This window comes from Phycodurus eques, chromosome 9 (assembly GCF_024500275.1).
Source record: "Phycodurus eques isolate BA_2022a chromosome 9, UOR_Pequ_1.1, whole genome shotgun sequence".
In the NCBI taxonomy this organism is placed as follows: Eukaryota; Metazoa; Chordata; class Actinopteri; order Syngnathiformes; family Syngnathidae; genus Phycodurus; species Phycodurus eques.
In genome coordinates this window covers 6,933,057-6,957,131 of record NC_084533.1, presented here as the reverse complement: position 1 = coordinate 6,957,131, position 24,075 = coordinate 6,933,057, and the positions used below count along the sequence as shown (strand labels likewise).

General features: G+C 40.3%; 1 protein-coding gene across 3 annotated transcripts in view; it reads left to right on the top strand.

Annotated features, from left to right (window-relative positions):
* pcdh11 (protocadherin 11) overlaps nt 1-24,075 on the top strand; it is a 194,436-nt gene that overhangs the window by 29,100 nt on the left and 141,261 nt on the right. Inside the window, exon 4 of one of the 3 annotated variants that reach the window (XM_061686174.1) lies at nt 22,934-23,004. The exons of the other annotated variants lie outside the window; for them this stretch is intronic. Within the exon in view, the coding sequence (XP_061542158.1) occupies nt 22,934-22,984 (51 nt within the window). The 3' untranslated portion in view covers nt 22,985-23,004. Of the gene's footprint in view, nt 1-22,933; nt 23,005-24,075 lie in introns of those variants that run through there. 3 annotated transcript variants of the gene reach the window in all.

Sequence of the window (24,075 nt, the reverse complement as noted above, 5' to 3'; positions counted from 1 at the left end):
ACATAGCCATGTCCCACTGTGGATCATTGTTCAACTCTATGATGTTGTCAGCAGTGGCGGCTGGTTTAGTACAAATTGGTGGGGGTGGTGGGGGGGTGTGATCTAAAAAAAATAGAATATATATATATATATATATATATATATATATGTATATATATATATATATATATATATATACACACACACATCATTTGTATTTCTCTATTTGCACTAAGTGCAATGAGAGGGAATACAACTGCACCTCCGGTATACTATATGCCAAGGGAGCTCTTGTATATTTGAATTAGAAAATAACATTTTATTTAACTCCACGACCCTTGTGAGGATAAAGAATATGGATGGATGGATGGATTTTATTTAACTATTTATGACTGTATTATTATTATTTTAAATATTCTCTTTTATGTTTTTGTAAACCACTTTGTTACAGCTGTGGTTGTTGTGAAAGTGCTATATAAATAAAGCTGGAGTTTTAAGTAAATTATTACATTACATTTGAATTTTGATAGGTATTACTCATCTTTTTCAGTCACGATGGTTACCATGCAGCCAAAGGCCATTCTTTAAAACCAGCCGAAACATGAGGTCTATTTTCACGGATCGGGCAAAAATTTTATAAAACGTGAAGCTAAAATGCCAAATTAGCTTCAAAAATTGCTTTGTAATCAATAACTAGTTATTTCACTCTCTGACTCAGAATTTTTTCAACGTCTGTCTCTGCAGACTGACTTGTTCGAGAATGGGATTCGAAATGAAGTGGGCAGACTCAGCTCCATGTATGGGTAGTGGGAGTGTTTAACGATAACTCGTTTTAACGTTATTGGCTAATGTGCACTTGAATTCAACGCCCTACCTCTGCAATATCTTTTGTATCGCACAAGACCAATTGCACATGTCAAACATGTGAGAAGAGTCAATGCAAAACCGTCGAAGCGCCCTAACCCGGACGTTGAGTCATAAAATGAGACAACCACCTAGTGAGGATAAGCGGTACAGAAAATGAATGGATGGACTTCTGTCCTTTTCAAGGTGACTCAACAGTGGTGGGGCAGTACCCTAGCGCCCTCTATTGACCAGCCGCCAATTGTTGTCAGTCTTGTGTAGAACAGAGGCTTTCATGAAGTCCCACTGAGCTGTTTAAATCAATTTGTCTCCAACAGTCAAAATACTGCATAGGGTTATTTTAGAATGTAAATCTATTTGCCGTCAGGTTAACTCGGTGTTTTAAAATGTGTTGTCGGGTGCGAGACATGAGTGGTAATCTGTTTTATTAATGACTGTCTTTGTTGGTAATAAAAAAAATAATACAAATGATTGACACACGAAAAGCACAAAAACAACTTTTAGTTGATAGAGACAAAAACAGACCACTGGTAAACATCAAGAAGGCCGTGTTAAATGTGCAATGATACACTGTGTATGTAATTGACAGAGGAGTAAAAGCGTCAAAATGTTTGGCCCTGGACAAAAGGAGGCGAATGTTGTCATTTTGAAATCACAACAAAAACGCTGCGAATGTAATTTTTCATTACACGTTTTGACAAGAAGGGAGCTCATCATTTTGAACCTTTTGTTTTAATGTAAAATGATTGTATGTTATCTATTTCAAAACAACACACTTTTCGTTTACTATTTGGAGTAAAGCAGCAGCAAAGACAGTGTCAGGGATGCTAAAGGTAGACTGACTGAAAGGCAACAATTTAAGACATTGTCCAAGGAGGACCATGTGTGTTTCCTTGGTAATCCTGGTAATCCTTGAAAAAGAATTCATGATTTGCTTTTGTAAAAGAGATTGGGAGATGATAAGGTTCCTATCTCCTTAGAATAGCTGATAATCTGGTTTGGGAAGAGGATTCAGGGGTATTTATCCTGTCTTAACATTTGCCCAATCAGATGGCGTTGAAGTGACCTTAACCCGTTACCCATTCCCTGTCTATATGGTCTACTACATGGGGGGGGGGGGGGGGGGGGGGGGGGGGGGAGAACAGTGGGATGATAATCAATGTTGTTTATTTTGCTGCTTGACTCTTTAAGTATTTTCAGACAGATTATAGGCTTTTGCAGAGGATAATCAGAAGAGCACAGACAATTGCCTTTTTCTATCCTGACAGTAACCTCCCACGAATGCGTAAAGAAGGTGATTTAAAGTAGATGCCGACACTTAATTCCTGATTAGAACCATTGCAGAAACTCGTAAAATTATCCGGACACCACATTAATCACTGCATTTCAAACAGGCCGGCTTCCGATTTCCCCAGCCCAAATGTGTTATCTCCAGAATTACTAGCACTCAAAGCCACATTTTGCCTAACATAGAAAAAAAAGGAAATAACACCACAAAGACATATTGAACTGTGAGTGACCCCAGATGTCTCTTCTCTGGTTCAGTATGAACAAAAAATACATGTATTGTCACTGTACAATGAAAATCGTTTATCTCCTTTTAAAGATAATTTAGACATTTTAAGATTCTATGTGTTCTCCTGCATGTACTGTTAAAGTAATGTAGCTAAACAGCCAAGGGCGAATCAAGGATTTGAACTTTAGGGGTGCTGAGCCCCCAGTCAAAATATCTCTCATACAGCACATAACAATTTATGAAGTCATTTTTAACTTACTGACACAATATCGATAAAAGATACTAACGTGCTTGCTATAAAAATGTGTTTATTCTTTATGTCTGTGTATATTCACAGTCATCCAAGGTCATGGTAATCAGCAAAGGTTGAATCGTCATTTTCCTTAAATGTTCAGAAATATCTCAGGCAATTTTGGTATCAAGCTAACAAATTAGTACAAAACAATGTTTCAATTTAACATGAGTTGAAACCACAACATATTATTTTAGTTGGAATTTATCCAACCTTATTCACCTCTCAAAACCTCATTTCAGTTAACCTGGGCATACACTGTTCAATTTAAGACCACATCAAGCCTGAATCCGACTCAGTTTTGATTCAGGGCAACGTTTAAACCCAGTCAGGCATCGTTGGCTGTGCAGTGGCACAGGTGAAATCACACTGTTAAGTTTACAAGCTTTGTTGTTAGCATTTAAGTTTACAAGCTTTGTTGTTAGCATCGTGTGTACAGCTGTCTTTTTACATGACTAGACTTTGTCATGTCAGCTTCAAATATTAAAATATTTAAAAGTATAGTACTTGTATAACGTAGTTATGGTGGTGAAAAGACTGATTTAAGTTTATGTTGCTAAATCTGCTTTTATGAAATTGTATTTTTTCATTGCTTTCAGGATAAAAATGGTTTCCTTAATATGGTGATGATATATTTTATTTTTTATATATATTTTTTTACTTTAATAATTGACCATTTTCGGAAAAGGAATCAGATTATTCACGATTATAAGCATGGCCGCATTTTATCCACTAACACACCTGTAACAACGCCTAATGAGTGTAGCTCATTACCCAATTAGAGCTTTTGCACAGTATAAGTGGAATGGAGTGTGGGGAGAGAAGCATCCTATGAGTGGCCGTTAGGGACATTATTCAGGATTAGCTCTCACACTTATTCAAATGCTTTCACACACACACAAATTACTGAAAGGCTCTCATAAACCCTACTCAAACACTCTCATACACACGAGTCTTGCTCTCATTAACACTACTCAAATGCTCTCATTGAATGCTCAAATGCTCTCATTGACACTACTCAAATGCTCTCATACAAGGAGGCTTTCTCTCATTAACACTACTCAAATGCTCTCATTTACACTACTGAAATGCTTTCATTTACACTAGTCAAATGCTCTCATTTACACTACTCAAATGCTCTCATTTACACTAGTCAAATGCTCTCATTTACACAACTCAAAAGCTCTCTCACACACACGTCTTGATCTCATCAACACTACTCAAATGCGTTCACGCGAGCATGTCAATCACATTCTCCCACACATTCCTGGCATTCAGGAGTTCATGTCAATCATGCTCACACGTGAATAGTGTAAATCTTTTATTTTATTAGGTAGTTCAATTCAAAAAGTGAAATTATAGAGACTGCACACTGCGCACACTCAGAGTGAAGTATTAGCATGAAGCATTATTGTAGAAATTGAGTAGTGTAAATGAGAGCATTTGACTAGTGTAAATGAGAGCATTTGACTAGTGTAAATGACAGAATTTGAGTTGTGTCAATGAGAGCATTTGAGTACTATCAATGAGAGCATTTGAGTAGTCAAGGAGAGCATTTGAGTAGTGTTAATGAGAGCAAGACTCGTGTGTATGAGAGTATTTGAGTTGTCCTTATGAGATCCTTTCAGTAGTTTGTGTGAGTGTGTGAAAGCATTTGAATAGTAAGTGTGAGAGCTAATCCTGAATAATGTCCCTAACGGCCCCTCATAGCCCCTCAAAGCATCCAATGCATTTTACTCCTCTTTCACTTGCACAGTCGTTCACATACAGTAGCTGTCAGTCTCAATCTGGGACAGACACACAAACATGCATGCATGCATGGCGTGCACACGCACACACACACACACACACACACACACACACACACACACACACACACACACACACACACACACACACACACTTAAAACAGGCTGAGGCCCCAAATGCTATCCTGCTCAGACTTGCACACTGTGCAGCGTTAATCCACACATGCACAAGAACCTGCTGATTTCTCTTTGTGTACTTGGCTTCAATCAGGGGGCAAGCAAAGAGGCTGAAAGTGAAGGAAAGATGGGGTAAGGTGGTGATTGGGGTGGGGGTTGGGGGGTTAGGGGGGAACAAGGATTTGAGGGAAAATGTGAACACCTGAATACACTTGAAGCATTTTTGTGGGAGCATAACTGTCGCACCAGTTACACCTCAACACACTGTGATTGATGCATGCATTTCAATGAGTTGCTTCTCGTCTACTCGCAGGAGTTGAATTCTATGAGGGGCCGTTAGGGACATTATTCAGGATCAGCTCTCACGCTATTCAAATGCTTTCACACACACACACACACACACACACACACACACACACACACAAACTACTGAAAGGCTCTCATAAGGACTACTCAAACACTCTCATTTGTACAAGTCTTGCTCTCACTGCTCAAATGCTCTCATTGACTACTCAAATGCTCTGATTTACAGTACTCAAATGGTCTCATTTACATTGCTCAAATGCTGTCATTTACACTAGTCAAATACTCTCATTGACCCTACTCTAATGCTCTCATACACACGCGCCTCGTTCTCATCAACACTACTCAAATGCGCTCATGCGAGCACGTCAATCACATTCTCGCACACATCACTGGCATTCACAAGTTTATGTCAATCATGCTCACACGTGAATAGTGTAAATCTTTTACTAGGTAGTTCAATTCAAAAAGTAAAATTATAGAGATGAACTGCACACTGCACACTCTAAGAGTGAAGCATTGTATATTTAAAATATGTATTATTTTGATGATTGCAGCACATAGCAAATAAAACAAATTCCCCATGTTGAGAAAATAAAATATAACGTCAAACGAAATAATTAATTCAAGAAATAGTGATTTTTAATGTAGAAATTAGGCTGGAATTTGCCCTCTGAAAAGTACTTCAGCGTTTAATCACTCTCGGAGTACTGAAGAAAAGCTTTTCAACAATATTCTAATTTATTGAGAGGTACCTATATTTAAAAAAGTAATGAAATATTTGACTCTGACTCTGTGTAGTCTAGAGTGCATATCTATGACACGAGTTTCACTACGACAATTAAATTCCTTCATTCCCTTTGGACAGCTCATTAGGTACACCGACGCAGGGGAGCTTAAACGCAACTCTCCGGCCATCCTGCCTGCAATGAACTGTACAGAACATTTGTAAATAAAAGTACAGTTGGAATGACATTTTAATATAATACAGTACAATTTAATCATTTAGTACAGGGTTTATTTCAAACATGTAGCTACAATATTTTATATGACCGAATGTTTTAATTTATAATTATTTCAGTACAGTTTATTCTATGTTCTCATATTCATGCAGTGTTAATGTTCAAACTTTTCATAATGTTACAGTGGCTTACAGTAACAATACTACTAATACTAACACTACTACTGTATTGTAATATTTGTCATGATGGTGGTACTTGAAGAGTTAAGTTTTATTTTAGGTCGTAATTTAACAGGAAGTACTACCTGGCTACTTCCTTTACAAACTAGAAGACCCCATAAAACCTAAAAACATTCAATAAGGCGCATCAACTGAAATTACTATGGCGGCTCAACATCCCACAAGTAACTTAACCGAAGCAGCAGCATTTGAGTAGTGTTTATGAGAGCAAACCACGTGTGTATGAGAGCATTTGAGTAGTGTAAATGAGAGCATTTGACGAGTGTAAATGAGAGCATTTGAGTAGTGTAAATGAGAGCATTTGAGTAGTGTAAATGAGAGCATTTGAGTAGTTTAAATGAGAGCAAGACTCATTTTATGAGAGTGTTTGAGTAGTCCTTATGAGAGCCTTTCAGTAGTTTGTGTGTATGTGGAAGCATTTGAATAGTAAGTGTGAGAGCTAATCCTGAATAATGTCCCTAACGACCCCTCATAGAATGCAGCTCCAATTCATAAATATATCCGCGAGGAATCAACCATGGAGCCATTAGCAGAAACTAAGTCAGTAAACCACAGAACTGTATTGCTTGACTGTACACTCTAATGGACCTATATTTGCACCAATGTTATGGCTCTCATTTAAACGCGTAACAAGGTTTTGACGGGATTTTTGTGGCGCATTCAGTGGTGTAATAGTCTGTTTCAACATTATGGTGTGTAGTCATGTAAAATATTGTTCGTCCTTTCCCGAAAGGAAAATAGACACGTGGAGATTTTCAAGAGTCTTCAAAGAGAGCAGAGGCTCATTTTTTTAGCTCAGTCACGCAGAGGTACATGTCATTTTGACATGTTTTGCGTTGCCTGGCTACTCAGATGGTCATAATGAAGTTAGATGGCTTCATGTCTGGCTTTGCCATGGATTTTACAAAAAAACACTTTAACATTTCTTTTTCTTGGGTAAAGCAACAATTTAGTACCAACAAAAAAAAAACCATATACTATATATATATATATATATATATATATATGCCCACGACCCTAGTGAGGAGAAGTGGCTCAGAAAATGGATGGATGGATATATATATATATATATGTATATATATATATATATATATATATATATATATATATATATATATATATATATATCCTTTGTAAGTTAAAAAAAAATACAGAATGGGTTGAGAGACATGGTGCCTAGAAATATTGCTCTTCCTGTGTCAACAGCCCAGAGACCTGCTGTTATTTCACCCTTTGACTTGTATACTTCTGCCAAAATGAGCAACCCAATGTAGGCTTGCAAGTGGGTCACATTAAGTCTGTCTAGCTTTCCCCATACATGTGCCTCCTTTCTAAATCTGTTATGTCCAGTGAAACAGTTATTGATTGACGGTGTTATGAAGAGTGCAAAAAGTGTCTTTTTTTTCTTCTTTTTTTTAATTGAACATTGCCAACAGCATATCTGGAACCATTTTGATTACATTAGAAACACTAATTCTAACCTACTTATTCGAGTAGGGTGACAGACTACAATCCATCCATCCATCCATTTTCTGAGCCGCTTCTCCTCACGAGGGTCGCGGGTGGTGCTGGAGCCTATCCCAGCTATCATCGGGCAGGAGGCGGGGTACACCCTGAACTGGTTGCCAGCCAATCACAGGGCACATATAAACAAACAACCATTCGCACTCACATTCACACCTACGGGCAATTTAGAGTTGTCAATTAACCGACCATGCATGTTTTTGTAGGTGGGAGGAAACCAGAGTGCCCAGAGAAAACCCACGTAGGCACGGGGAGAACATGCAAACTCCACACAGGCGGAGAACTGTGAGGCAGACGCTTTAACCAGTCGTCCACCGTGCCGCCACAGACTACAATGACTTTCAAATTTTGGAAATTAGTGTTTTTTAGTGGCCATGGTACAATAGAGGGTTCATCACTGAGGTCAATACAGCCAATACTATTCACACGAAATCTATGCTTTTATTTTGATATGTTTTAAATCTGAAGTTGCCTCCTGCTTTATCTCCGTAGCTTTACGCAGTCTTAGAAGCACTTGTCTCGTCATCACTTTTATTGCGTGAGCGTTACATTTTTATTTCCATTAAGCATCATTTGCTGCAGCTGTGTGAACATTCTTTAATCAGAAGTTGGTCAAGACATCACATTTTTGACTGTGGGGATTGCATCTGGAAGATCGCTGCCGTCCACTGGAAAGCAGCCTAAAGTGGTCAGTATAATTTATTTATTTATGTATAATTATAGTTTGTCGCCATTAGCTTCGATGCTAAGCAATGCTATCGTTGTGACGATTGTAATATGCGATATTTTCTTGTTTGTATGTTTGTGTTTGTATAATTTTTAGTTCTACGGTGTGTTGAGGTGTCAATAAACATTTGTAAAAGGAACTGGAGTCTCGCAACCAATCAGTGGGTGCCAAAGAGGGTACCTTTCTCATCAGAAGAGGAAGCCTTATACACACAAACATTCTCCACTACGTCAACTTCGTTGTCAAAAAGACAGAACAGCACCTCACTAATACAAAACCTTTCCTTGAAAGTCATTCTTTAGTTAAAAGAGAGCAGAAAGAGAGAGCAAACAGAATCAAGAAAATGGTTTAGAATCAGTCAAGTAACATATGAAGTATCAGTGGTTCTAGCACTACCACAATTAGGGCTATGTTAGGTTAGGGCCCTAAAACTTTGTGAAGATTATACATTTATATGTAATTGTGATCTCAGTACCATCCAAAACAGCCAGAACAAATGTATGTTTAACGTTGAAATTGTGATATATTTGCTCCAGGTCAAACTGCAAAGAACACATGTACTGTGTACAGGACAAAAAAAAAATCATTGTGTTAATTCTATGTCTACACTGTTGTCCCCATGAATTAGGAAAAGTCATGAAATATGAAACAACAAAATGTCCATCATATATTTAGAGACGTTGAACATTGAATTGAGTCAAACTGCCCCAAAGATAGTAAGAGGATGAAGTCAATTAGGAGCAGGATCTTGTCGGTGTTGAATGAAAACCTTGTATGTTCCTCTTTTTCCCAGCAATGTAGTTAATAAAAAACACAACAATGATTGTTCTTTGCACCAAAATGATATTTAAGTGGATTTACTCCATCATTTCTGTATCCCTGGAGGTTGGCAAAGAATATAAGGATAAATATCCAGTAATGTCTACCTCTCAGCTGTACCGGTGGGTAGCAACTAGGGATGCAACAATATCTACCGATATATCTCACGGTTCAGATTTATCACGGTATTAATCTCACGGTACATGAGAAAGCTGACGGTATTGCAGTAAGGCTCATGGTACAGGTGGGGCGAAGAGGCAAACGCAGGAGAAGCAAAAGACCTTTTTGGCCCAGTCTTTCTCGATAAGCTTTAATAGTTTCTGAGTGTTTTCCCACAGGTTTTTGTGAAAAAGACATCGTACGGTAAATTACCATATTCTATTCCCGTCCATCCAATGTTTACATTCATATACCTCCAAAACACTATTGCTGCAGCACTAACCATGCTATGCTCACAATAACAAAACCGTCCATTGAGAAATTGTCTGCTCACCAATTTGACAGTATTTATTGTAATTGTTTTTTCATTTGTGCATTTTTTGTGATGTGCTCATATGGTCACCTGGGCTTTGAGTTCAATTGGTGCGTATGTACTGTAGCAGCTTCGTGGAGTGGCTACGTATAGCCAACCCCAAAAAACTTTTTAAGCACAATGGCTGATTATTTTATTCCAAAACAGGAGCCCAACAATATTGAGGCACTTTTAATACCACGATATCATGATATCATGAATATTGTGACATCCCTTGTAGCAACAGAAAAATTACATTTCCAAAGCAATGCACATATATTCACTGCAACACTGAAATCAGCATAGGCTAACAACTGTTTGTCATACGTCAAAAACTGTGTTATAGCACCATCTATCCATCCATTTTCAATACCGCTTTTCCTCACTAGGGTCGCGGGCGTGCTGGCACCTATCCCGGATGATTTTGGGTAAGAGGCTGGGTACACCCTGAACTGGTCGGCAATCTTCAATTAACCTACCATGCATGTTTTTGGAAAATGGGAGAAAACCAGAGTACATGCCGAAAACCTACGCAGGCTCAAGGAGAACATGCAAACACCACACAGGGAGGCTGGATTTGAACCCGCGACTGTCACGATACGAAGGTATCCTTTTTCACCGGACCCGGTAGTAAGCGGAGGCTGAGAAGTTTGTGGTGAATAATTTATTGAAAAGGAAGTGGGAATTAGATCTCTGAGTCGTAATGGCGGGTCGTCGAGACGGGGAACGTGGGGCAGGTGGTGGCGTGAGCATGTGGATGGCTTGGCGGCGTGGTGGAAGAAGTCAGAAAGGCGGGGAACACGGAAGGAGCACTGAGGATGAGGAAGAACATGGGAGTCCGAATAATACAAATAAGGCGTAGCTTACGTGAACGTGCAAGGCCGGTCGGTGTACCACGGTGGAACGTTAATACTCTAGTGAGGATTTCCCAGATCTGGCAGGCTTTTATGCAGGCAGAGATGATGATGGCTGATTGAAAACAGGTGCGCCGCCAAGGTGGTGCTGATTACAAGGAAGGGAGAGAGAGAGCGGGAGAGAGAGAGCGAGAGGGGCGCAAAGCGCCACCCGAGCGCCAAAACAGGAACTACAAGGATAGCTCATGACAGCAGCCTCAGAACTGTGAGACAGATGTGCTGTTATACCATTATATGTTGAGAAATTATTTTACGATCATCTTATTTTTTCAACAAGTGAAAAAAAGGCACCAACTGCTAAGTTAGCACCAATGCCAACAGTAGCCTACACACGCTATTAATACGAGTTATCCTGGCTGGTCCACTGGACATATGAGGGGCTTTTCTACCAACCAGCCCAGGAACTTTGAGTTCCTGTTCGCAAAAGGTGGCCCATTTCGTTTGCGTTTCCATCACACTAATTAGTTCAGGGTAGCTTAAGCTAATGAGGCTAACGTTGATTATTACTGACACCGTCTGGATCTAAAAAATGCTGGTGTTTCAAGCTTTCAATGTCTTATTTTATATCTTAATCTACATTTCAAATATTTTCCTTTAAAACCTAACCTTTTATCCAGGTGAGGCAGTTGAGAACTGATTCTCATTTGCAATGCCAACCTGGCTACAGACAGTCTTTGAGGTCTTTTGAGGTTATTATATACAGGCACATTTCAGTAAATTAGAATATATTTATTCTATTTTGTTGAAATGACAAACCTAAATAGAACGGAAGCTTGCAAAAGACTATAGATGTGATTTATGAGCTGGAAAATGCAATAGGGGCACAAGCCTGAAGCTTTACACAGTTCAACTACACAATACCAAAAAAAGACCAATAAATCACATCGATAGTCATCTGCAGACTTCTACATTTATTTATATATTTATTCAAAAAGACAAAAAGAAAAGTTTTTCCAACGCCTTGGCATTCAGGCGATGATAATTTCCTTCATGTTCATGTAAGTTCTCCAGCTTTAGAGAATATCAGCTCACATGCCTTTTATGGACCTTTTATTCACCTAGCCGAGGAAGACACACACGCCCGCTTAGGCTCGGACCTCCATTTCTTAGTGGAACCAAGTCGAGCAGCGGTGGACCTCCCGGCGGCAGACTTCACCACCGAGTCCACCGCAGCGGCTTGTCACCAGGCCAAAGCACAGTGTTTGTCCAGCCTACTCCTCATCCACCAACTGCGGCCCAGTGGAAAAACGCAAATATCGGTGTTTTGAAGCCTCACGTCCCTCAACCCCAGCGGAGGAAGAGGCACACGCCGCTTAAGCTCAGACCTCCGCTACATAGCGGAACCGATTCGGCCAGCGGTGGACCTTGCTGCCGGGGCAGTGATAGATTTTGCCACCGCCCCGCTCGATCGATGATTCGAAGCTTTGCTTTTCAATGTATTTTAATCCTCTTAGACCTTTGTGTAACACCGCAAAATGGTGGCTCTGTGAATGTAAAAGTAAACGCCTACAGAGGTATGTCAACCAACCAGCGTTCGTCGGCACACACACCCCCGGAACAAAATACTCCAGGAGAAACCTTCTGTACCCTGGTAGTTTTTTTTTTTTTTTTTTCGGTGGGGACATGGGGGAAACTCAAGCTACCAGGGTAGGTAGGGAAGTTGCTGCAAAGGTTCCTGCAGTGGAAAAGCCCCTATGGACAAATACAATCAGCGTTCCAAGGAGACCATCGTAATGGTAGATAAATATTCTCGTAATTGCAAACCAGTGTGTGTTATTTGCTTAAGCTTTCTTAACAAGTCTGTAAAATCTAAGTTATACAGTAGTCTTATACTAATCAAAAGTGCAACATTTTCAATCTGTTCAAGATTTTCAAACAAGATACATTTGTCAACAACCCAATGTGATTTAAATAGTTGGCTGTCCACACTGTCGGCTCAGTGTGCCAAAAACATTGTCTTTGGCTTATTTTTCTATATGTGAGCATACATATATATATAAAACCGTACAGGGATTTATTTATTTATTTTTTTGTGCAAATGATATTCCGAAAAACAAAGATACCCAAGTGTCCAGGAAAATTACTGTTGTATTCCAGACAAATTTCCTGCACATGTTACTCATGCAACTCAAATATAGACAGGCTCTGCTTCTGATAGGGGCCACATGTGTTCAAGCCCAGAGGTAATGGGCAGCACTTCAGTGAATTGTGCCGACCTTATTGTATTGTGTGGATGATTGTATTGTGCTCCCTTCAGATAATGACTCGGCCCTACTTTGACTTTGAGGCACTGACCTGAAATAAGGCACACAAGTGAAATCCGAGCCCGGATGAACCTGGAAGTGATTAAGGTCACCCAGACACATCACATTTGTTTGACCCCCCGGGTGACTCACATCGACCGATGTCTGCAAATCCTCTGGGAGTCTTTTGTGGGTTCCTTCCTCAATGCAAACGTTGGCCAATGATAACGTGCTTTAGAGAAAGTGTCAGGATGATTAAATACACCTATGATAGAGGAGGTTTTTTTTTTTTTTTTTTTAAGGTTCCTATTGACTTTGGAGAGGTGGAAGAAGACAACTTGTTTTCTCCTTAAATGACATCAGGGACTTAGATTGTGATTAATCAAAGAAAATTCAACTACATTGCTGTCACCACTGAAAAACAATTTAAGATTTGTGCCAAAACAATATTATTTTGTATGCATAGTGACCCTTGAGTTTTCACGAGACAACAACTTGACAGAGTGAAATCGATGCACAGCGCTGCTTGCTGCTACCCTCTGTTTCCAATATTGCTATACATTCACTATGAGTGCAGACTACACAACGAGAGAGCCACTGAGGTCACAATTCAATGGCAGGTATCAGTTGAACTGCACAGTAATGTGCCCCAAAGCCACGGTCTCAATGCAATAAAATGTGTGAAGGATTTTATCGAGTTTCAGACAGAATATGCAAATAATCCTAGTGTTTTAACCATTCGGCACATATAAGGAGAAATATCAAGGGAATGAAACTAAGGGCATCACAAGATATGATGCAACCCCAAATCTAGGAATCAGCTAAAGTAATATCAAACTTTGCATTGTGATAATTAAACACAGCAAGTGATAAGGTTGATGTTTCATTGGATGAGTACAAGCCTTGATGCTCGCGGGATGCAGGGATAACATGAGAGCATGCTGTTCTCTGAAGGATCTTTGGTGTGTTTTGTGTCTTGCTATTCTGCTGGGGATCAATCCATGACTCCCCTCCGCAGTCATGGCACTCAGATTAAAACTATTTTTCTTCTGGTGTGATGACGCGGGAATGAAATAATGATCTATGTAAAGCTTGCTTTTTTTTTTTTTTTTTTTTAAATAGGGTAATCTTTTGGGAATTTCTATTCCTAGACAAAGACACGACAAAGATATCATGAGAGGTGCCCAGTCTCTCTGATGAATTTGTGGAATCTCATCCAATCAATATAGGAACAACTCACGAGCCTCAAACAAGTTTAGTCAAATGCCTGATGTTGTGTTTGACTCACATACAGTATGTACAACTATCACTGCCTGTATGTTACCGCCCAGACAACACAATCTCCAAGCAAGAGATTATTTTATTATTGAGACAAATTTGGCAGATGACTACACAAGCATGATCCTAGTGTATATGTCATTTGGTGATCTTCTAATGGCGTCAGTACTGAGGATCCAGGTCAGTGAAGGACAAAGTGCTCAATATCAGAAGTTAAGAGAAAAGTCTTTAAAAGGCGCATTAAAAGGCAAAATCCAGATTGCAGAATTTAAAGGTGTCCTGTGTCCCGTTCTGCCTTTAGTGAGGACGATTTAACCATCAGTATGCAGTGTTTGCTTGTAAAATATCTAATTTATCGGAACAGGATTATAATCCCATATTCTACAATTGACCTTGAAAATGTGGATTTGCTGATGCAGCGAGACTGGATATTTGCGATATTTCCTGGCATCTTCAGAAAAGAGGTGTAGGGGGAACAAGGGGGAGGGAGACGTAATGCTACCACATTTGCCTTGTGAAGATAACACTTCAGAGGTCATTTGAATGACCGTATAAAATTGAGCCATGTGGTCTCTACACTTTATTTATTGATGATGTACTGATTTTACAGGCTTGTGCAATTTCTGCCAACACTTGTTTGGTCATGTGACACTGACTGGTTAATGATATATGGTTGATCACTCTGTGGTCATTTCGTAGAGTGCAGAGGCATGCTTTCACTTCATGTACAGTATACTAACGCTGACTAAATGTAGTACACTTGAGCCCAATGAGATGCAATACCAGAGCAGTATCAGTATGCTTTGGCAAATCTAAACCCGTTCTGTTTTGATGACTGCCAGAGAGGTATTCATTTAACAATATGTTTATTATTATTTTTGTAGTTTGCATTGGTGTACACCTGCACTGTATCACATTGAAAAGTATTTCTAGTGCATCATCAAAAGTGAAGATTATTGTATCCTGCTCTAAGCAAATTGATTACATGGGGTTTGTTTTGTAGTCTTTTGTTTTTGCCAGTTTTCCCACAGAAGGTATTCTTAAAAAAAACAGTAACCTAAATTAGTTTAGGTGGAGAACAACTCAATCAAGCAATACTTTATATTGCTATAGAGCATCTTTCATACTAAAAAAAAAAAAAAACAGATAAAAAGATAAAAAAAACAGGTAAAAGATAAAAAATGTTTTGCAGTTATTTACTGGGCGGCACAGCGGATGTGCTAACCACGGATGTGCTAACACTGGTTAGCACATCCGCCTCACAGTTCTGAGGACCGGGGATTAAATCCCGGCCCCGCCTGTGTGGAGTTTGCATATTCTCCCCGTACCTGCGTGGGTTTTCTCCGTGTACTCCGGTTTCCTCCCACATCCCAAAAACTTGCAGGGTAGGTTAATTGAAGACTTTAAATTGCCCGTGGGTGTGAATGTGAGTGCCAATGGTTGTTTGTTTGTATGTGCCCTGCAATTGGCTGGACACCAGTTCAGGGTTTACCCCGCTTCTCGCCCGAGGATAGCTGGGATAGGCTCCGGCACGCCCGCGACTCTAGTGAAGATAAGCGTAACGGAAGCTGAATGAATGAATGAGTTACTTACTGTATATAGCCATGTCATTATCAATAGACAAATAAATCGAATGTGGGTATACAAGATAAGATTCTACCAGTACTTTTAAAGAGTCCAAAAAGTATAAATTGCCTCAATTCCTCTCAAGTTTATACTGTAGAAGATGTTTCAGGTGGAAACCCACAAAGCATCCTTAGCATTGTGGACTGAAATTCTTCTCAAATAAACCATCCTTGACTACTTTCAAAACAAAGTATCAAACAGGGAGTGTGTCACAACACGCGTTTCTCAACAATGTGAAGATTGTTTTCTTCTGCTGGATTGTGTTACTAAGGGACTTTTTATTATTATTCCCTCTGTTTTCTTAAAATGTCAAGTGTCAAATTCATTTTTATGAGCTTAAGGGGCAAGCAGAGTTAAAACAAAGGCATGTGCTATTATGATGAAAATAAAGACTCTTTAAGGGATGTCTATAATAAGGCAACACTAAAATGAAAGAGAAACACCAGGAGGAAGAGACTGGAAAATGAGGCTATAAGGAAGGTTTACCACCAGTAAAACAATGAGTGAGTAATTTAATTGGTCTAAAACTGTGTCTCTTCAGACAAGCTGGGGATCTGGCCAAAACTAAAATTACCGGTAATTAAAATTCATAAGCTATTGAATAATGGGCTGCCAGTCAAAAGATGGGCACAGGATACTGTTTCTCGACCAAGATGATATATATATTTTTTTTCACCAAGAGCTAAAGCTATCGGTTTACCTTAAGTGAAAAGCAGAAAAGTTCCCACACAAATCCCATGTGTGGATCACTTAAGACCGATTGGGGCCTCAATTGTGCTGGCAGGCGAACTAAAGTTTGAAAAGCAAAGCATCACAAACTGCACCGCTCAGAGCTATTTTTTAAGCAAGAAACAGCTGATATGTCTTTACTTGCAGACAAGGTCTGTGAAATGGTTTACATATCGAAACACTCCACTCTTGGCATCCATATATTGTCACATTCAGTCAGTGGAATAAAACACATACCCAGCCTTTTGTACAATACTTCCCAATCCAGAAGAGAAAAGCAAGAAAATCCATTGTCAGACTTTCATCCATCCACAATATAAATAACTAAATTATCAATTGTGCTTAAACAGGCATACAATGTGCAGAACAGAGAACATTGTGTTGCTGGGATAATCCCTTTGAAGATTTACCCTGATGTTGCCTTGAGGGGGGATAGAGAGAGTGAGATCTCATTCCCCCATGTGTGTCTCTATATCACTCGACTCTATGGATACACCGTCACTATCGCAGCTCCTGATCAGCCCTGCTTAGTTACTGTATGTTGTATTGTTCTTTGATATTCCAGCTAATCCATCAATTGAAGAGATTTAGCCTGAGATTAACGCAACTCGATGAACTTCTAACGATGCGCTACTATTGTGCGTTGCCCCCCCCCAGCATTTTCTTGATGCACTTTTGTGAACCACCACAAGCGTGCAAGTACATGCGTGTGTGCGTGTGTGCTTCTTCTGCAAGGTGTCTGTCATCATCTGTCATGGGCGGCTTTGACTGTGACACGATAGCAACATTATCACTACTTTTGCTGTCCTCGAAGTACACAGAAGCTCCTGTAGGTAGTTTGCACTCGAAATATAAAAGGGAAAAATATGGATGTAACCTAAGAGAGTGGTATCCATGACAAGCTTGCTTCTAACCAAATAAGAAAATAAAGTATGCAGAGAAGAGAAAATAAAGTTTGAAGACAACTGACTCTACATTCCGATAAATTCATGAATTCTACATGAATTCTTCAAGGAGAGAATTCTGAACCTTCTTGAACCAATCGCTGGCAAAAGCTTTTTTTTGCCTACCCTGACTGTTTGAATTCTGTCACTAGTTATTACAGAGCATTGTATTTAGCAAACGTGCATTTGAAGTTTGAAGAGCATCCCGAGATATTAGTGGCATCTAATTGCATTACCTGAAGGCCTGATGGTGCCAGTTAAAAAGGCTGGCCCCAGTTCAGGCTGTGTTGAAGCCAAGTGCTCCTTTCCAGGGTATACGTCTTGCATTCGAGTGAAATCGTTTGTCAACTAAGTGATTCTCTGACAGCTTTAAGCTCCACTCACCAGCCGAAATGTCCTTATTCCCTAAGCAATCGTACATATCTCCATTAATCCACTTTCATCTGTGTGAAATTCAAACAATGACAAAACAATAATGGTCACTAACGCGGCCACATTTTGAGGCCGAAAGTCAGATTCCTTCTCATTACTTCAAAACTGAATTGATTTGTGGCTGCTTGTATAGCTAGCAATAGTGTGTGAAATACCCCAGTCATGCAATCCATACTGAGGCAGGCCAGCTGTAAGACTTTCTTTGAGATTTTTTCCCATTCAAACACTAAAAAAAGACATTACTTTTGTATTGTGTCATCATTTGGTAACTCCTAAATTAATACAGATTACAGTAGGATAATTCCAGCCGTCTAGTCCAATGCTTTGCTAAACGGACACAAAATGGAACTTTAAAAGATGCACCTGTCAGAGGAAAGATGTATCTTCCAGACAGCCCAATGCCGCTTCCTAAATGCCAGGGGCACTTCTTGATGACTGAGATGACAATAAAGCGAAAAATGTGAAGTGACCCTCACAGGATATTTCTCTAGCACCCTCTGTTTCCACTAGGAGATTTACTCTGGACTGGAGGGGCTTTTTACCTTGCAGTCCTCATCTAGTTCAGTGGTACTCTCATTTTGGGAATAACACTTTTATTGAGCAGGGAGTGGCATCAGCAAGAAACGAGTGTCCTCAGAGATGGCTGCATGTTTTCAATATTAAACTGCAGAGAGGAACGGAGAAGCGGCTTTTCATTTTGAATGTCTTAACACCAGTAGAAGTGAGCATAATCATGAAGACTGTGCGGTATCTCTGCATGGTCCATGATTTCATGCCCATTTGCAGTCACACTCCCTTCCCTTATTTCGCTTTTACCCTGCTACACATTATCCTCCACCCCCTGATGTGCCTGCACCCTTCCCTTGCCCTCATTTGTTCCCAGCCTCCATCTTCTCCCTTCTCTGCATCACTTTCTTCACTGAGTAAAATTGTCTTCTGGCATTTCTGGCCATATTAATATTAGAGAAGACTTTAAGCTAATAAATTGCTTTCTTTCTTCCAATGACCCATAAAAAGAGGTTATAAAAAAACTAAACTTTTGTTGTGCGCCTTTGCCTTGTGGAGAGTCGTGGGGATCGGGGAAAAACAGCTGTTTGAAGTTCAGATTAATCTTCAGGGAGTCGCACCTATTGGGACTGTTAACCTTTAGCCGTTCAGCAATAAAGCAAGTGAGTTCCATTAAAATACATAATGCATGAGGTGTCGAGATTGTATGCCATTGATCAGCACTTGAATAAATTGAGTTGAAATCTTATTAACATAACCAGTTACACATGAAGTGAGATCAATCAAGTGGAGTATAACACCTGCAGAAATTAGCCGAAGTTTTTGAGGTTAGGTAGTGAACGGACAGCAGTTTACTTCTAAACCTAAAAGTCTTCAACATAAATAATTTGACTGGCTGAGTTGTGTCACACAGGGTGCCTTACAATTGGTCAAAGAATTTCCCGTGTATACGGTACACATTAATTACCGTGATGATGAGAAAAAAAGACAAGAAATGCTTTTAATTTTGGTCATTCTTATTTGTGTCCAGTTACTGGTATTAGAATTCTACCAGAAATTTTTTTTTAGCTTCTATTTTGTTGTTGTTGTTATGGCATTGTTCATTCTTTTTATATAACTTAATGTCAGCTGTAGTGTGTACATGCTTGTGTGCACGCATGCAGCTGTAGTGACTCCCACAACCATCCCATTCATTTGGCAAATCCCATTCGTCTCTACAGCATGAGGCGTGTGCGTCTTTCCACCTTTTAAAGCAATTAAGGCTTGACCTGTCATTTTGACAGGCAGCCTCAATCTTCCAAGACTGTGTTGTAGTCTTGGTCAGAATAACATGCCACATACCATTTTACAAAGTGTTTCCCACCCCTCCTCCTTTTAGTATCAGGAATAATTAGGCCAATTAATTCAGGTGGATACCCAGGACAACATGTTTTCAGATTATCTGCAGAGGAGGGGCCATCATTTGACCCCATGCAAACTGGAAAAGATGACCCAAATTAAAAATGTGTTTAACCCTTTTCTTCTCCAACCCCATCTTGAATGTCTTGTCCCAGCCCACCTCTGACTAAGATCTCTATAGATCTCTGTTGACTGCGAGCCAAGTGGTCATAACTTAGTGAATGCACTTTTTCATCCCATCGTATGGAGAGCTTCATTGCAACTCCCTTGTGGTCATGTTTTAGGATTTTAATCAATGCTTAAAAGAGAGTTTACATTTTAAAACAAACAAACACCCCACGGAGCAATAATGGTTAAAATGAATCAATTAGACAAATCACGAGACAAAACAAGAGAAAACATATATAATGGTGGTGTCCTGTACGTAGACGGTTGCATGGCTGGCTTAGACTTGCCGATGTCACCGTTCCCACCGGGTCGTCAGGTAAGTATATCAGTTCTCTTACATTTTAATGGCTTGAACATTATAAAAACCAACAACAACATTAAACAAGTAAAATTTCGTGTTTGGCAATAAACCATCATGAATAAGTCATGCTCGAAATGTAGGACCCTTGGTGTGCACATGTATTAGTGCGCTGCGGAAGTTTATTTGGGCTACATTAAAATCTTCCTAGCAGTTGAAAACTGCATAATCTACATTTAAGGGCACACCACTGGGGGGGAAACATTTGGTCGCTGGTGCAAAAAATATACAAAAAAAAAAAAAAAGATTGCTTAAGATTGGCAGACTGGAGTGGAATTTCTAGGCGCAGCCGAGGCGTAGAGGGGGTCCGGTTTGGTGGGAGATCGACAGGCGGATCGGTGCAGCGTCTGCAGTGATACGGACTTTGCATCGATCCGTTGTGGTGAATGTGGACCTATGGTCACGAGCTGTGGGTCGTGACCGAAAGAACGAGATCCCGGATACAAGCGGCCGAAATGAGTTACCTCCGCAGGGTGTCCGGGCTTTACCTTAGAGATAGGGAGAGAAGCTTGGTCATCCGGGAGGATCTCAGAGGAGAGCCGCTGCTCCTCCACATCCAGAGGAGCCAGATGAGGTGGCTGGGGCATCTGATTCGGATGCCTCCCGGACGCCTCCCTGGCGAGGTGTTCCGGGCATGTCCCACCGGGAGGAGACCCCGGGGACGACCCAGGACATGCTGGAGAGACTACATCCTTCGGCTGGCCTGGGAACGCCTCAGGATCCCCCCCCCCCCCGGAAGAGATGGATGAAGTGGCTGGGGAGAGGGAAGTCTGGGCGTACCTGCTAAAGCTACTGCCCCCGCGACCCGACCTCGAATAAGCGGTAGAAAATGGATGGATGGAAGATTGCTTAAGCAAGTGTGTTGTACCTTGGCATTAAATGAGGGAAGTCTCCTATATTTTCTTGAATATCATTTGAAAAAGAGTGGAACATTCAGCACATTAACTGCAGAATTTTAGAGCTCCCCCCAGTGACGGAACTACTGAAATAGTACATTGGGTATTCCCTAAAGAAGACATGAAACAAGACTTTCAGTTCTGGTGGTAACAGCTGTTCACAGAGAGTCTAGAGAGTGGAATATTTAAGATCAATATGTCATTTATTTCACTTGGAGTCTATTATAGGCCAGGAATTGCATGCTCCATTACTAGACACGAAGGTCCAGACTGCTGACCAATCCCATCTAATGAAAACAAATGCACTGGCAGCCCGTAAAAAAGAAACACACTTTGCACGACACAGTTCACGTTGCAGGGCTGTTTGGCGCAAGGACATTGTGGCCCTGGTCTATGCAAAACGACAGGCTTAACTGCTGAAGTCTGTATATATATATATCACACAATGGCATAACATTGCTGAGATTTTTTATTCTTTATTTTCTATTTATTATATGAATGGTGTCGTGTTATGTACTGTCTAATTTCTGCTGCCTCTTGGCTTTTGAAAAAGAGATTTTATCTCTCAGTAAGCTTTTACCTGGTTAAGGATAAATAAAAGGTCAAATAAGGCCCGCCCTCGAGCTGCTGAACTGCAATGTAAAACCTGTACCTCTCAATCAAATGACGCTGAAAATTAGTGAAGTGAACTACTGCCTGAATACTGATAACGCTTGCTGCTGTGGTTAAAGATAAATATATATAAACAGTTAACTTTCCCATATGCATACGTGCGTGTGTGTGTGTGTGTGTGTGTGTGTGTGCGCACGTGTTATGTGGGGAACACACACACAACTCCAAGCTCTGACGTTTTCACGATGTCGCTGTGGTCGTGTAAACTTTTTTAGCTCCATCCCTTAGCTTGCTAGCTCGTTAGCTTGCAGGCTACCAAATGTAACAAACAGTTAACTTTCCCTTTGTCCCTACGGAGCAAACGTCGTTCTGCCAGCAGCTTGCTGCATTGTCGGCGGGTGTTACCACAAAAATGAAAATTTATCCAGTCCAGAAAAAAACTTTATCCAGTCCAGAAAAAAACTCCCGTGTCTATTGTATTTATGTATTTATGATAACCCGCCTTGCTCTACCTCTGACTGGCAAGCACCAAGACAGGATTCATACTTTTCATTCGCTGTGTATGGAAGCTTTTCTCCAACACGCACACATACATAGGGCAGGTCCTAAACCATTTGTCTACAGATGCAGATTGAATATGCGACATTGGGACAAAATTCCCATAAACATTGTCTCACAGTATCACAAACACTAACCTTGTGCCTCATCGGTCGGTAAGGTAAGGAATCAACGTTTTATAGCTTTTGTTTCCATGCATTTAAAACAAAAAAACAAACAAAAAAAAATCAACGGTCCCATGTGAAGTTGCTTTTCGTACCAAAATACTGAGTGTGTACGATTCAAAATAAAATGCTTCAAGCTTAAAACAGGAAGTTAAAGTTAAAGATTGCACATCTAAACTATTTGACGTGATAAAACAGTTCCAAATAACAATTTTAACAATTCTATATTTAACTTCTTCCTCAAACATTAATTCATGTGTATTAAGTTCATTGGGTTAGTTCCACCCACATTGCCTTTTAGTTCATAAGTTTGATAGTGATACTGGTTATAAAGGATCCCGAGTCAAATGTTCATTTTAGTCTATCCTGCGGGCTGCTTAGAAAATCAATGTTCATAATTGATTTATCCTTTATTGAAACCGTGCAAACTTTTTTTTTTACCCAGCCCCTTAAAAGAATCGGAACCGAGAATCGTTTGGAACCAGAATTGAAATAAGAAACTGGAATCGGAACCGGAATTGCTCAAATTCAAATGATGCCCAACCTTAGTTTGGAACCACCGAGACCCTTCCTAGATCTTGCCGTCCAACCAAGCTGAGTAACTGGGGAAGATGGACTTTGGTCAGAGAGGTGAACAAGAACCCGATGATCACTAAGACAGAGCTCCAGTGTTCTTTTGCAGGGAGAGGAGAACCATCCAGAAGGTCAACTATCGCTAACGCTCTCCACTAATCAGGCCTTTATGGTAGTGGCCAGACGGAAGCCACTTCTCACTAAAAGGCACATGGCAACCCACTTGGAGTTTGCCAAAAGGCACCTTAATGATTCTCAGACCTGCAGAAACAAAATTTTCTGGTGTGATGAAACCAAAATAAAACTTTTTGACCTGAATTCCAAGCGTCATATCTGGAGAAAAAGAGGCACTGCTCACCACGTGGCTAACTGCATCCATACTGTGAAGCATGGTGGTGGCGCATCATGCTGCGGGGCTATTTTTCTGCCGCAGACTACTCTGCATAGAGGGTAAGATGACAGCTGCCAAATATAAAGAAATTCTTCAAGAGAACTTGCTCCAGAGTGCTCTGGAACTAGACGAGGGCGCTGATTCACCTTCCAACACGACAATGAACCAAAACACACAGCCAAGATGACAAAGGAGTGTCTTCAGGAGCAAAATGTCCTTGAGTGGCCAAACCAGAGCCCGGACTTGAATCCAATCCAAAATCTCTGGAAAGACCTAAAAATGGCTGTCCACCGACACTGCCCAACCAACCCGACTGACCTTGAGAGGATCTGCAGAGAAGAATGGGAGAAAATGCCCCAAAACAGGTGTGAGAAGCTTGTAGAGACATACCCAAGAAGACTTGAGACTGTGATTGCTTCAAAGGTGCTTCAACAAAATATTAAGACAAGCGGGTGAATACTTATGTACCTATGATGTTTAAATATTTACATTAATTCATTCATTCATCTAGTCATTCATTTTCCACACCGCTTATCCGCACGAGGGTCACGGGCGTACTGGAGCCTATCCCAGTTTATGCTGGCCAAGAGGCGGGGTACACCCTGAACTGGTTGCCAGCCAAT